Genomic DNA, 14463 nt, shown 5'->3' on the forward strand with positions numbered 1-14463 from the left:
AATGTATACAAAGGCAAAGTAAATTGAACCAGGTACACGCATGCAAAGATAAGATAGAAGCTGATTATCTTGCATGGCAACAAAGGAGAGCTGCCATACCGGAACAGACCAATGGTCCATCGGTTTCCGAATTGTTCCCTCTGGTAACGGCCAACACTTCAAAGAACGTGGGGAGTAAACATGCAGCATACGTTGCCAGAAGTCATTATTTGCCATACTGAGAACAAGATAAATCAGCAGAAAGCTCATAATTTAAGTTTCTTCAGGCACATTTTAAGATGTTTTCTTTTAAACTACTTAAAGAGGGTGAGAAGCAGCTCTCCCCTCATGCACTTAAATCTAAAATAATTTTTTAAAATATCTGCAGAGTTCACTTGTTCTTTACACTAATTTCCAACACTGGGACAGAATCTCAGGATTTCAGCAGGCCACTATGAGGACAGAATTTAAGCTTCTTTCATCCCTCCACCTCTCTTCACATAGCCTGAAAACTTATTTGTTAAGGCCACAGAACATTTCACCTCTCAAAGCCACTATCCCAAGGTGCACTACTATGATAAGTGTGATAAGATGCCCTAGCTCCGAAGGTCATTGAGAACAGTGGCACTCAGTCATTTCCTCACCTCTGACAGCCAAGGCGGGTTTGGTGGCTCTGGTAGGATATTACCATGCATACAGCCATACCACAGGGCAAGCTCTTCCTTGCAAAATCCAAGTTTCCAAGCAACCACCAGTTGTGTTTGCCAAAGCCACGCATGTAAATCTTCAGTTATTGAGCACAATTTACTTGTACTGGTAAAATTAAGTGTACGTATACTATATACTTCATATATTTAAATGAAATTTAATACAACATCAAACCAAGTCATGTAGCTGAAATAAAAGTTTCTATCATCTCCACTAGTATTTTTAGGCAGGTTTTTTGAGTGGTAAATTAACAGCTGATTCCCCATTCCTTCTTCCCATAGAGACTATTTCCACAGCCTATAAAAATCTAGTATAAATGAGGTACAATAATTCCTTTCTTATTCTGCTCACTTGAGATGTTTCTGCTCTTTGGTCTGAGCAAATAAGACAAATCTCAGAAAAGACCTGTGCAGAGTTCAATTGATTTAATCAGGGACTGTGATATCCAATTATCCTGGAAGATTAAAAACATCAAAAAGAAATAATACATTTTGCATCTTGGAAAACAGGTATTTCAGCTGCCTTTTGAAAGAAATAACAATTCAGAAGTAAACAGGTCATTGGCCTGATCTAGTACAGCAGCCCTCTGTTGCTGTACAAGATAACCAAATTCCATCCTTTATATCAAAGGGTACACGAGGGGCTTTGCTGCACACCAAAGCATACAGCAATCTAAACAGTATGAAACAAACAAACCAACATAGAATCTGTGGATTAAAGCTTGGTGTTCAACTTCCCTTTCCTAAACATTATAATATATAACTGAGGAAAATCAGTTCTGTATATTAGTTCTTAGTTATTACTATTCTAGCTATCACTGACTTAAGATTCCTGAGCAGGAAAAGGGTGTGACAGGCAATCAGTAGATGTCGCTCTTATTGCTTGATAAACAGTGTTTCAAGAACCAGCCAAAGATACATGTCCAGAACAAGTTACATTGACTATTCCAGGAGTTGTTTCTAAATGTATTCATTTCAGCGCATAATTAAGAACACAGCCACACACTCTGCACAGCGTAGAACAGTGCAATAAATAGAAAATTAAGAAGCCCGCAGTGCTCGTTGCCCCCATCTTTGGGCTAGATCTTGGCCAGGAGCCTCTACTCAGCTTTGGTCTTTATGCCCTGATTTAACACCAGTCCTGTTCCCTTTCCTTCCCCTCCGAACCTTTAAAATAGCAACCGAGACCTCCCAGGCAGCTGAAAGCCCCCAGAATAAAGCCGGAGGTAGCCAGCAGAGGGAGTCACAAAGAGGCAACAAGCAAATGACATCAGTCTCTTAAGCTCATTTTGGCAGAAGACAAAACCATCAGGGTCCTTGCACATCACAAGGTAAAACCCAGCTTAGTTCTTTATAAATATGACAACAAAATAATCAAGTTATTTCCTCCAGTGGGAGAGAGGTGCATGCATGACAGGGCAGGGGAGGCATGTCTTATAACTGAGTCCTTTTTAGCTCTGCAGCTCATCACTTGTAACCAACTGCTTGCAAAAAGCTAGCAAACCACGTGCAAAAGTCAGGTCCCATGCCTCCTTCAGAGTAGAGGCTGAGACACAAGAACTTCTTTGGATCAGACAAACTGTCTGCCTTGTCAGTTGATTTTAGTAAGAAAATTCTGCTTTGTAGCAACTATTCATCTACCAATACTGAGCATCTGGCTGGCAGGGGCTGTACTCAAAGAGGGCATTCCTTGGTGCAGCAGAAAGCAAGCATCCCAGGAAGTTGTTTTGGGAGCTCAGAAAGCAAGAGAGTTGGAGAGGTATGGATCAAAGATCAGTAACCTAAAACATTATTTAATGGGCACAAAAACTGCAGGCTTATCTACCACATAAATAAGGAGAAGTTGGGATGGTTGAGGAGAGTACAGACTCAATTCCCTCTGCTGGTGGAAATCAGAGTGAGGCTGCCTAAAAATACACACATGGTACTCACAGATTACCTTGCAAGAAACATATGAGGGTGTTAGTACCCTCTTCTGTCTCTTTAGAGTCCTAAGAGAAGGAATTTGCACAATGCTTAGTAAGAGGCTTGAGAATATTTACTGCTACTGTCATTCACCACTGCATCAGAAGAGCTCTTCTAGAAAGAGGGGAAATGCTGGGGCTAATGCTTACAGTATGGATAAGCGTGTATTCGGAGGAGAGACAGTCAATGACTTCCTGTACATACTACAATCTCTTTCCTAAAGTAGAACTACAAAATCTTAATTCTTGCACAGATTAATCCACACTGCTAATACTTGGGGGGAAAAAAAAAAAGTTAAAATTCAGGCTAGAATCTTAGGTAGATAAAGGGATCTAACAGATTTTTCTTAGGCCTACTTTCAAGGTTTAGAGAAGATTAATTAAGATATTGAACACAATTTGCTGTCCCTTCTATACATAATTTGAGACATCTGAAAGAGGTCAGAAATCATAAAAGATGGCTGCCTAAATCTTCTTTTTAGAGAAAAAAAAAAAGGAACTCCTATTCCTGAAAATGTTTTACGTTGTTCAACCACAATTATTAGACACTTTATAATTATGGCCATTAGCTGTTTTGTCATCTAATGGCATTATCATAACGCTAAAGAGAATGGAGCCCGCAATTATCTCAGCAGCTACACACAGTCATTCTACCCAACTAAATACATTCAGATGACAGCTGTTTTCCCTCCACTAAAATAAAGTTGGTACCACTTACCTGACTCCCTAAAAACTCCAGAATCCTCTAATCTGGAATATAAGTACACAATCCTGAATTGACTTAAAATAATAGTTACTTAGAATTTAAAATCAGAATACAGTAGTTAGATCATAAAAAATGATTTTTAACAAAGTTTTCTGTCTTAGGATTTTGACCATAAAATGTTTTTACCTCTAGCTGTTGTAACAAGCATATATATATGTGATGTATATGTATACATATATGTGTGTTTGTGTATGCATACAATAAACAGACACCACGATTCTGCCTGACCTTATTACCTACATTTAATATATGCAAATTGCTCAAGGGTCATGCAAGCCTTCTGCAACATCTCGATTAAAAAGCATTGATTTCTCATGGAGGCACTTGTCGAGATCCTTGTGTACCACAGACCTACCAGGCGCTGGCTCAAGGTGGATGCTGTGCTCCATAGTGAATATTATACCCAAAGCAGTTTTCAACTTGCCTGCAGCTAAGGGGCTTTAACATCCTCCAAATATTGTCGTCCTCCTCCCTATCTAAAAATAAGAGCGATGGCATTCGTACCCGATAGGACAAGGAGTTCGAGCAAGGGGCAATAAAAGAGGCAAGGAAAAGGAACATCACCTGTCTCTCATCCTCCTCCAACAGGGCTGCAACACTGATAACACACCTATTCAGTCAGAAAGAGATGCTGTGCAGTGAGCTGGAAAATCAGGAGTCACTGCATTAAAAATTACTAAAGAATGGACGACGACATTGTTACCTACTTCATTTCCATGCTCAGAATGAACAATTTATTTCAACTCCCAGGGTAACTTTCTGAAGAAAATTGCCTGAAGCCAGCTCCTGCTCTATCTGATAGATACGCCTAAGAGCTCCTGAACTGAAATACAGCATTTCTGTTTAAAACAACAGAAACTTTACCCTGGAGCATAACTTTTTTTTGTTGTTTCGCGTCACACCTGTGAGAAAAAAAAACCACCTCAGAAGACTGTATCTGCAAGACGTTCAAGCCTTGAGCACCGGGCTGGTCTGGAAAGCTCCGTGACTGAGGAGATGCTGGGGCTGCGGGGAGGGGGCACGGCAGCAGCGCGGGAGCGGTCACCTCACGCTTCAGGGACGGCGGGCAGGCATGAGGGGCAGCGCTGCGAGCCCCTCGCACCGATGGCCGCGCCGGGAGACAGTTTCCCCGCTCCGGGCAGCCACGGCTCGGCGCGGGCAGCGGGGCTGCCGCGGCTGACAGGACAAGCTGCTGTAACGGGAGCCCGGCGCGGAGCAGGTGGGCCCGGCGGGCGGCGGGGAGGGGTACTCACACGGTGAAGTGGTACACGAAGCACTTCCAGCCCGTGGGCCGCTCCAAGAAGTTGTAGACCCTGCCCTGGACGCTGCTGCGGCTCAACAGGGGCTTGCGGAGGCTGTAGATAGAGACGCGGGGGTCGAGGCTGACGGGGGGCCGCGGGCAGTCGGCGTTCACCACCACCACCTCGTTCCTCAGGCGTAGCGGCCGCTCCCGCTCCGTCTCTGGGCTGCAGCCCACCGGCGGCTGCCCGCCCTGGGCGGCGGAGAGTGGGGCGTAGTGGGCGTTGGGGGTGCTCTCGGCCAGCTCCAGCGCCGAGGGCTTCTTGCCGAGCGTCATGCTGCCTTTCCTGGGCAGCGACAGCCGGCCCAGGCTCCGGCTTTTCTGCTCACCCGGAGGGGAGCTGGAAGACATGGCTGGGCCAGTTCGGGGAGGCCGGGCGGCGCGGCGGTGTCAGGGCTGCGCTGCCCCAGGGAGCTGCGGGCCGGCGCCAGGCGCCCTCTCCCGCCGCCGCCGCTGGCCCGGCCCCCTCAGGGGCGGCTCCTGGCCGGGAAAGGTGAGGGGAAGCCGCGGCGGGGGCGGGCCCGGCCCAGCCTGCAGTCCCGGTGCCGTCCCCCAGGAGGCGCTGCGCGGCGGCCGCGGGCCGGCGGGGCGGGAGCCGCGCTACCTCAGCGAGGGAGCCGGGGCGTCCCCACAGCCTCACCCCCGGCACGCCGCCTCTAGGGCTGCACCTGCCTCAGGACCTCGTAAGCCCCGGAGGACAGGGGCCTACGAGCCCTGGCTGGAGGGTAGCGAGCTGGAGACTGGAACCCCTCTCCTTGTCAGGCCACTCTCCTTGTTGCTGACCTCAACCTGTTTCACCTGTCCCCTTGTCACTGACGTGGTTGCGTGGAGGTGGCCTCTCACCTTTGCAAGGCCCAGTGCGCTGCAGGAGGTGATAGGGTGGGAACCAGGGAGAAGCCTGCCAGCTCCCCAGAAGCCCAGCAGGCTTTCCCGCCTTCTCAGCCCGCTCGGCATCCGTGGGGACAAAGTGCCCCAGTATGTCTTTCCCAGGCCTCTGGCCTGCCAGTGGCTTGCGCTTCTGGAGTGTAACCCCTTACCTCACATTTAGGACCACCAGAGCCTTCAGGGGCTGCTGCTCTGTCCCTTTTTGCAGAATTTCAGCATCTGGGAGCAGTAGAGCTCTGCCAGACTTGCGATCCTCCAGGAGGCTCTTTTTAATACCAGTAACAAGAATAAGGGCCTGGCCAACAGGCCTTGCAGTCCCGGTTGTTACTGTAACATAAGGGATCAAATAGCTGAGTAACTGGGCAAACTGTAGAACACAAAAAACACAGTTCTGCAGACTTGCATCCTCTACAAATTGGGTCTCTCACCAACACCAAAAACATTTTGTCTTTGTGGAAGGGTACATGTGTTTGGCCATTAATAACAGGTTATTTTGAGGGCTTGGATAACTTTCCTGTGTAGTGGAGTAAGTTATGACTTACTTAACTGTGGTGTGAATCGATTTGTCACGGTAATAAGAGCCTTTTTTGCACCAATTAGTTAACAATTTCTATTCCCAGAGCAAAAGAGGAGGGTGCTCTTTGATCTGGAGTGCTGGGGTTTTTTTCCTTGTAGCTTAAAATAGAACAGAACTAGTAAGAGCTATGTTGAGTTCATGGTTGATACTGGTACTGGGACAAGAATGTTGCAGGAAGATAAGGTGCTAAATAAAGTTAAACAAAAACAACCCTGCTAATTGCAGTTCCATTCAAATGTCAGGCTGCATGCATGGTAGGGGAACTGGGCAAGATCCTTCACTAGTGTAAACAAGCAAGACTGTAGGCTCTTGTAAAGTACTAATTTACACCCGTGAAGGATCTGCCTCCTTCTCAGGAATACAAAACCAGAAGTGTTAAAAAGAGAATTTGCAAAACTTGTTTCTAAACCAACAACGTACTAACCAGGCTTTTCCCCCTTCCACCAGAGCAAGAAGAACAAACTAGCTTAATAAAAACAGCATTTCAAAGGAAACTTTTCCTGCATCTGGTCAAAATAGAGCCAGGTTTCTCTATTTTGAGAAACTGTTTTTTCTTGCAATAAGCCTGCAAGAAAAATGACTAATGGAAGAAAGAATGTCATTGCTACCCTTGAAGGCTCACTGTTTGAGGACTAGTCTGAAAAGTCTTTATATTAAAGTTAACAAATGTGTTTCTTTATGTAAGTGTTCCACTTTATTTTAAAGACCAACATATTGTCTGGGTTATACAGGACCTTATCCTGGAGCCAGCTGCAAAACATAATTTACAGAGTTTAGCAAAACAAGAGGCTGTATGTTCATATGTACATTATGTTCTTCAAAAACTGTTTTCAAAATCTTTTAAAAATATTGTTGCATTTTGTTGTTATTTATCCATTGATTAACAAAACAGGAAACCCCAATATATCTGAACCTAAGAAAATTGAATTTCTGTATTACTTATGCAATTTCCTTCCAAAATAAAAGTTAGAGAGGTATTATGTACTTAATACCTCTAAGCAGGGAAGAAAATTGTTAAGAACTAAATTTGATCCTCAGTGTTCAGTGAGAAACTGTTCCAAGCAACCAAAGTTTGTTTCAATAATTTTCTCACTGCAAAACAATAAAAGTCTCAAATATATTCCATAGCCCAATATATTGAACTGTTTCTCAGGTCAGAAATATTTTCATAAGGTTTTGTTTTGGACCTCTAATGTTGGCTAAATCTTTCAAAGAATCATCACAAATAAAGGAATTTTAAAATACTTAAAATTAGTATTCAGGCAATATCTAAACATCTTTTTCTTGGAGTCAAGGAATTAATCAAAATCCACTTTTTTTTAGTGTGTTGCTGATGGATGATGATGTTTATTTTGTATAGTAAAAATCATTTTGTTAGATGATTCCCAGCTAGTTCATGTTACTGAATGCTAAAACATCTGTCTGGCATAGGTGAAGGCAAGAGCATACTTTAAAAGTGTCAAATAGATGACTACTTAGTGATGAGAATCCAGGGAAAAATTATCTTTAATATATATTAAGTTACCAAAAGTATTATAATTTGCAACATTTTCAAGATGAATACTTTAACATGGTAATGGCAATTCCTGTTTTCCTCTTCATAAGTAGCCATGTCTTGATATTAATCATGTTCACTTTACAAAACAACAGAATTATTTAAGTGGAAGAAGAGAAAAAATCCAGAGAGTATGGTGTATACATGGAAGAGCTAAAAATGGGAAGAGGAGGAAGATGAGTATTAAAATATGTTTATGGAGCGAGGTAGCTAGGCTTTGATAGTAAAGAGATTAGGAAAATATGTTGGATAAAGAGGATATAGGTTTTAAATATTAAGTTGGAACAACTACACTGAATTGTTTCTTAGAACAATAATAATTTAGTCTGAGTATTTACAGAACTGTAGCAAAATTAATAACACCCATGATATTTGTTATTTCAGTTTGCAAGTACTGTTTTAAATCTTTATGTCTTTAAGAGGATTTTGATTCTAGAAATGAGACCTTGTAAGTCACTAAAGTATGATGATAATACACTAATGAAGCTGATGGTAAAGCTCCCAATTCTAGTAATTTAATCGGAGCAGGACTAGTAAAGCATTTCTGAAAATCCCACCATTGGGCTATAGTAGATCAGAAATGTTTGTACCAGATTGGGGCTGTGTTTCTGTTATCCTGTACCAAATTATGACCAATATTATGCATGCATTGTCAGATATGCTCATTACATGCTATATTTTCACTTTGTGCCTGCCACAGCGTCGTGTAAGGTCATACTGCTAAATCATTGCTGAATGTTTACAAGCTGGAATTGCTGCAGCCAGTTATAAAGAGACACCTTGATCTTTTATGTGATTACTTCCCTCTAGAAGCTAAGACTCAAACAAACAGTAAGTATCTGAGTGTTCTCTGTCTTCTGAAAGCCTTTAACACTTAGGTTGCAATTACAGGTTGCACCAGTTCTCCAGTGGCATGGAAATCATCTTGTTTGCTGTTAGATTACTTTTGTTTGTTTTGTTTTTTAAATGCCACTTTCCATTTCTGCCCAGCTATAGTAGGGGACATGTTAAAGAACTTTTTTCAAGGAGAGGAAAGACAGAGTTGTTTTCTCGTAATTTTTGGATTATTTTCCTTGAATTAGAGCAAATATTTTGTTGCATTCCATTTCCTGGAGAATCCAGTTTAATCAAGTCAGTAGATCATTTTAAAAACACAGCCAGTGATGAAGGTAAATGCAACTCAGTAGTGAACTGAAAATAAAGTCCTAGATTGTTTATATACTTTCATATAGCAATAACTGTATGACAATAACTTTTGAAATATTCTCTATCAATTAAAAAATTCTGTTCACAGAGGCGTGTCATTACTTTAAAAATATTCCTATTAAAAGCTGCAAAACAACTAAGTACCTAGGCCTCAGACACAAAGAAAAGCTTGAAAACACAACAATAACATATTGAACAAATAAACCTCAGCCTTATAATTCAAAGCAGAGGCAAGGAAAATGGAAAGAGATAAAAGAGTTTGCTTCATCTTTTAAATCCTGGGAAGACTATGGCTCAGCCATTTCAGTGGGGAGATAGGGAGATATATGCAAGTTTTCATTCATTCATCAATTTGCAATTAAGAACAGTTTTCTTAGTACCTGCAAACATTTTTCATTGGACACCTTGGTAATTTTATTTACCATTCTTTTTATTTGATCACAATCTATTAATATACAACTGGTATGCTTTTATGCCAGCTTAACTTTAGGTTTTAAATTTAAGCAAAATCTTTGTTACAGGCTCTTGAATACATTCATGCTTCTTATGTATAAATCCAGCAGATTTTCCCTGATGACAGGTATTGCTAGTCAAACAACTTAGGTAGCACACCAGTAGAAACTCCAGATATGGAAAGTGTAAATCATTTGAAACTGCAGTATGCCCCAAAAGCCTGGCCATTAAGATAAAATGTCTATAATGTGCAGTAATAACCTTGTCCTTCTCCACTAGTGCCTTGTGGTCCCATAGCTGTATGGCTAGGGAGAATCCTCAGGTTAGTTCAGCTCACTTTTTCCTTCAGGTGAATTTATTCCAGCTTCCTTGATCAGGAAGATCCACAGTTACTGTGTCATTGCTCTACCTGCAATTTAGGCGTGTATTAACAATTGTTGTCTAGGCTTTCTCTGAGTCAAAAAAAGCAGTAGCACCATCAAGAAGTACCCGGGTAAGAATGTCTGGGGAAGGTGACACCTTTGCCATTCATTTGAAAAGCACCACAGTACAGTGCTGGTAATTAGGACAAGTGCTGCATAGAAAGACACAGGAGATGTTCATCCTTAAGAATTACAGAGACTACAGAAGTCTAGTTGATGGGCAAAGTATGTCCCAGACCATACATTCAATAAATTGTTTCCTGAAAACTGGACAATATAGCCTCGTCTATTCTGAAATGCTGCCTTCTGTGGCAAATTAACTATCTACAGACAGAATAGGACTTGGAACAACAAGAAGAAACCCATGTTCCTTCTCTTGAAAGAAATTAACAAAGCAGGAGCAACCCAACAAGTTAGCAGTTGATCAGTTGTTAAGTCAGAGACCACATTAATGAATCACTTTATAAAAAGACCAATCACTGTCAAAAAAGACACACTTTTAAAAGTTGTTTATGCAGTCTGCTCTTCTGTTAGTCTCTTTCAAGGCAAATGGGGCAGACAGAAAACAGCAGATGACTTTCTATTCAGAAAGTTTAAACTGGCTTTTAATTCTCCCCCCCTCTTTGTTGTTGGTTTATTTTTAACTGTGGATGCAATAAGTGTAGGAATCTGGTTGGTAGAGAGAAGTAACGTTGCAGAATATAGTAGCATGCACCAGATATCTGGAGTTTGGAGGGTATCCAGTTCAGCAGCTGACAATCCTGATTAACATTATTTGTTTGAATGCTGTCTTACTGCATGGTTATGTCCACGTTTGTAATCTCTTTTTACATTTTATATAGATTTTCAAAGCATATTGGTGTTGTTCTGGGAAATAATGTTATTGTCTACCAACGCTCAGGTTTTAAGTCCTAAAGCAAAGTTTCAATAAAGGTTCTGAGCATATATTTAGACTTATGGCACACAAACCGTTTTTTTGTTTTGTTTTCATGTGTTCAAAGTTATGCATATGTTTAAATGCTTAACTGCTCTGCAACTTAAATTTGAACCTTGCAAGGTGAAAAAAAAAAAAAATATATATATTTGCTATTTGTCCATAGGATTAGTCCTGCTATTTACAACAATATTTCTATTCTTTGTCTTCAACCAAAAAAATGTCCAAAAAATAAAAGTAAAAACCCTTCCAAGTAAGACTGAGCAAGCGTATATCTGCAACAATACTTGGTAGACTCTTAATTTTTCTTATTAATGAACATTCATTTATATGAAAGGCCAGTACCAGCCTTCATAACTGGAATTTTGGTTTATGTCAATAAAGATCCAAATTTTTTCTACAATGTTAGCCTGTTCTATTTGCTATTGTTGCTGGTTGACCAAAAGCTTCCAGGGATAAGTGATTCTGAAGAATTCAGGTCCTAAATGTTTACTTGTTTAGGAGCAGGACTTCAGGGCAGAGCCCTTGAAGGGCTCGCTGGCAGTAAGAAGAAAAAAGTGGAGCTAGAAATGAAGCTGAACTGCTTTAGTGCATCACATCTTGTAAACATCCCTCTCAACACTTTTTTCCTGCTCCCAACCTACTTGCAAATCTTGAATAAAGTGTCAGTAGGAAAAATAAAAATCTAAAACTTGTGAAACCCTGGTAAAACTAAGAGAGGATACCTTTAGGAGATCTCGGTTATGATTTCTGACAGCCAGACATGCTTGTGCACACATGCATATGTATTGTCTCCAGGCTGCTTCAGCAGTTGCCTATGGTGTCCCATCCTCCCCAGTTCTTTGATGTAGTTAATCATTCAATGATTTTTCATAATTGAGAAAGGATTCTTCTGAGTATCACCCCAAAAGAGAAAACTAAAGAGGCTGACAAAACCCTGCAACATTCATCTTCATCATTAATGCAGATGTGGTACATTTTAATCTCAGAAGCATGTGAGACTCAACAGGCATTTTGATTACTCACACAATGCCATACAGGATACAGTATGCATATTCTTACACATGCAAAAGTATCTGAGGGCAGAGTGACTAATGGCATTCTTCAAATGAAGAGATCGTTACATCATCTTCTTGCATCAAAAGAATATTCTCCTCCTTGCATCAGTCACAAACCCTCTCGTTGTTAGACTAAAATCAGTATCAAATAACACTGCTGAATAAGGTCCAAATAAATTAACTGAACTTTTGAAATTCTGAAATCCCCCCCAAATTTTTGCTCCATAGCTACTTATGGAGGGGACTGTGCTTAATAAAAGGACGTTCTGGTATTTCAGAAAGGATTTCACTCTTAGCAGCTGAGAAAGAAATCACTAGTTATCACTAAATCTCTTCCTGGTCAAGAAACACTTTCTGCCTGTGACCGTGTTAATCTGTAACATATAATATCCTACTTCACGTGTATGGAATGACATGGGATAGATAATCATTCCTTTTCAGCAGGGCCCACTTGGCAACCCACTTTTGATGTCAGGAGTCATCAGTCTGCCAGTTAAGTGTAACTGTGGTTGAATGTGTCTTTTAATTGCAGGTAGTTCACTAGAAAACTTCAGTGGGAGGTTATACACGTGCAATGCAAGGAATATAATGCTAACTCTGTGGCAGAAGTGAAGATTTTTCAAACAATAATTCATCACAGAGCTTTCTAATGCCCCAAACAAACAAAAAAACCCCAACAAAGAATAATAGAAAAGGTACTAGCAATGTCTCCTCCCTTGCCACTACACCTTTTCTCAGCAAGTAACCTCTCAATGCAAGCAAAATGGAAACTATAAAACTCAGTGGGTAGACCACAGGAGACCTGTGCAACAACCAGCTCTGTCAAACTGGAATTTCAGGTTGCTTTCATCAAAATGAGAGTTTTCATTTCACTAGTAGCATTCTAACAGGTAAAGCTAAACAATGCAACATAATTTAAGGTCTTGCAAAAATTCTTTTAACCTGTTCCATAATTGTGATTTAATGCCAAATTCTAGTCCCATCCCTGACCTTTGCTAATTGGGTTAATTGCAGTTATTGTCTTGGTGTCCTCATCTTCAGTGTCTCAGAAGCACAGTCTCTTATATTAGCCAGGATTTCATGTTTTACAGTAGCTATGCTAAAGTGAAAGCTTGCTGAATTTGTACTCTGCTGCAGAGCCCCAGAACTTTGTGTGTGAAGAACACCACAACTTCTATATTATTGCAGAAGTATAAAAGGGAACATTAGAGCACCCTTGTCATCTCCCTGATTGATTGTTAATTACAAATCCAGTGACCCAAGTAGTAACATAACTACTTTTTAGAAAGCACTTGCATGCATGGTGAGGCATTAACATCTGTTGATTGGGCTATTAAACTGCTGTTAAAATTTGAAATAAGTTGAGGGCTCTGCTAAAGTACCATTCAGTGAGAAACAGCTTACTGATTGCAGACTATCTGAAGCACATCTGAATCCTATTCTTCTCAGAAACTCTGAAAAGAGCATAACTCTATTCGCTTGTAAGAGCATTAACTGTATTTGCTCCTCAAAAGAGCAACACATAACCTTACTGCTAAATTACAAGTCTCTTGAAAGCGGATGTGCTAACCTCACTAATTCAGTGAAGAGGAAACAACCCTCCAAACTCGTATCTTACCATGAGAAAAGAAATTGCTTTTTCTTGACAAAAGCTATGAGACAATTAGTTAATTCATATTTCCTATTATTTCAGAGCTCATTATAAACAAACGACAATTCGTTTGACCTGCAAAGCTTTTTTGTTTTTCTTTAAAGACACCTAATACTTCAAAGTAGCCTTTGCAAATGTTTTTGTATATTCTATTCCTGGAGGTCCCTCTAGTGGCTAAAATATCAAGTTTATCTGGTCTGGCTTAATAGGCTACAGGTGTTTTACCTCATTTTTTTGTAGATATTTCTCATAATAGACATAAATACTTTCTTAACATTGGTAATTCCTCATTCTAAATAAACTAAAAGTGAAATAAAAAAGATTTGTCACATTAAGAAAAAGGAAAAATAACTGGCATTTTAAGAATAGGGAAGCTATTTCATGCAGTTAGAAAATTACATGTTACTGCTTGCAAGCCTGCTCAACTCTGCCATTCAACCACAATCACAGGTGGTTTTGGTTTTTTCTTTTACAGGTCTATTTTAAGACAAGGAGAGATAATACCTTATTATCGGAATGTCTGCTGATACAGTAAGTCTTTTACTTGAGAAGTCTGTCTTGTTCAGGTATCATGATTGAATAATCTGATGTGTAAACCTGTTTTTAGGGTACCTATCTTTTTAAAGAGAAGTTGAGATACTCTCTGAGGAGTAAGCTTGCATTCAAAATTCAGAGTTTTTTAGAACCCAACAACTGTGGTTCTAAATTATAGGCTAAGGAAAGACAAAGTTTGTAGTAGACAGTCATTTGTTGCTACTTTTTTAAACTGGAGATACCTATGTTACTAACAGGCAAATCTCCATGTGAGCTCTAGGCTAGAATTTATCATGCTAGTTAAAATGCCTTGACAGGTGACCAGAAGTGTAGACATACTAAAAATACAGTTGTGCAGAGATGACATCTTAAGCAACACTGCTTCTCACTACTCTCCCAATTCCTCTAACTCTGCTGTAATAAGAGTGAGGGCTGTTTATCTCAAGATCCCAGAAGCATCTACAAAGACTGA

The 14463-nt window shown here is 40.6% G+C and overlaps 1 protein-coding gene across 4 annotated transcripts in view; it reads right to left on the reverse strand.

Moving 5' to 3' along the window:
- The window catches only part of KCNQ1 (potassium voltage-gated channel subfamily Q member 1), a 371056-nt gene extending 365902 nt beyond the window's left edge, over positions 1-5154 (reverse strand). For 3 of the 4 annotated variants that reach the window (XM_075502322.1, XM_075502321.1, XM_075502319.1), the window contains exon 1: positions 4670-5154. In XM_075502322.1, the coding sequence (XP_075358437.1) occupies positions 4670-5067 (398 nt within the window). In that variant the 5' untranslated portion in view covers positions 5068-5154. Of the gene's footprint in view, positions 1-4338; positions 4415-4669 lie in introns of those variants that run through there. The other variant, XM_075502323.1, reaches the window with a different exon arrangement.
- Positions 5155-14463: the final 9309 nt, after the last annotated feature.

The sequence above is a fragment of the Mycteria americana genome, chromosome 5 (assembly GCF_035582795.1).
Source record: "Mycteria americana isolate JAX WOST 10 ecotype Jacksonville Zoo and Gardens chromosome 5, USCA_MyAme_1.0, whole genome shotgun sequence".
Taxonomy (NCBI): Eukaryota; Metazoa; Chordata; class Aves; order Ciconiiformes; family Ciconiidae; genus Mycteria; species Mycteria americana.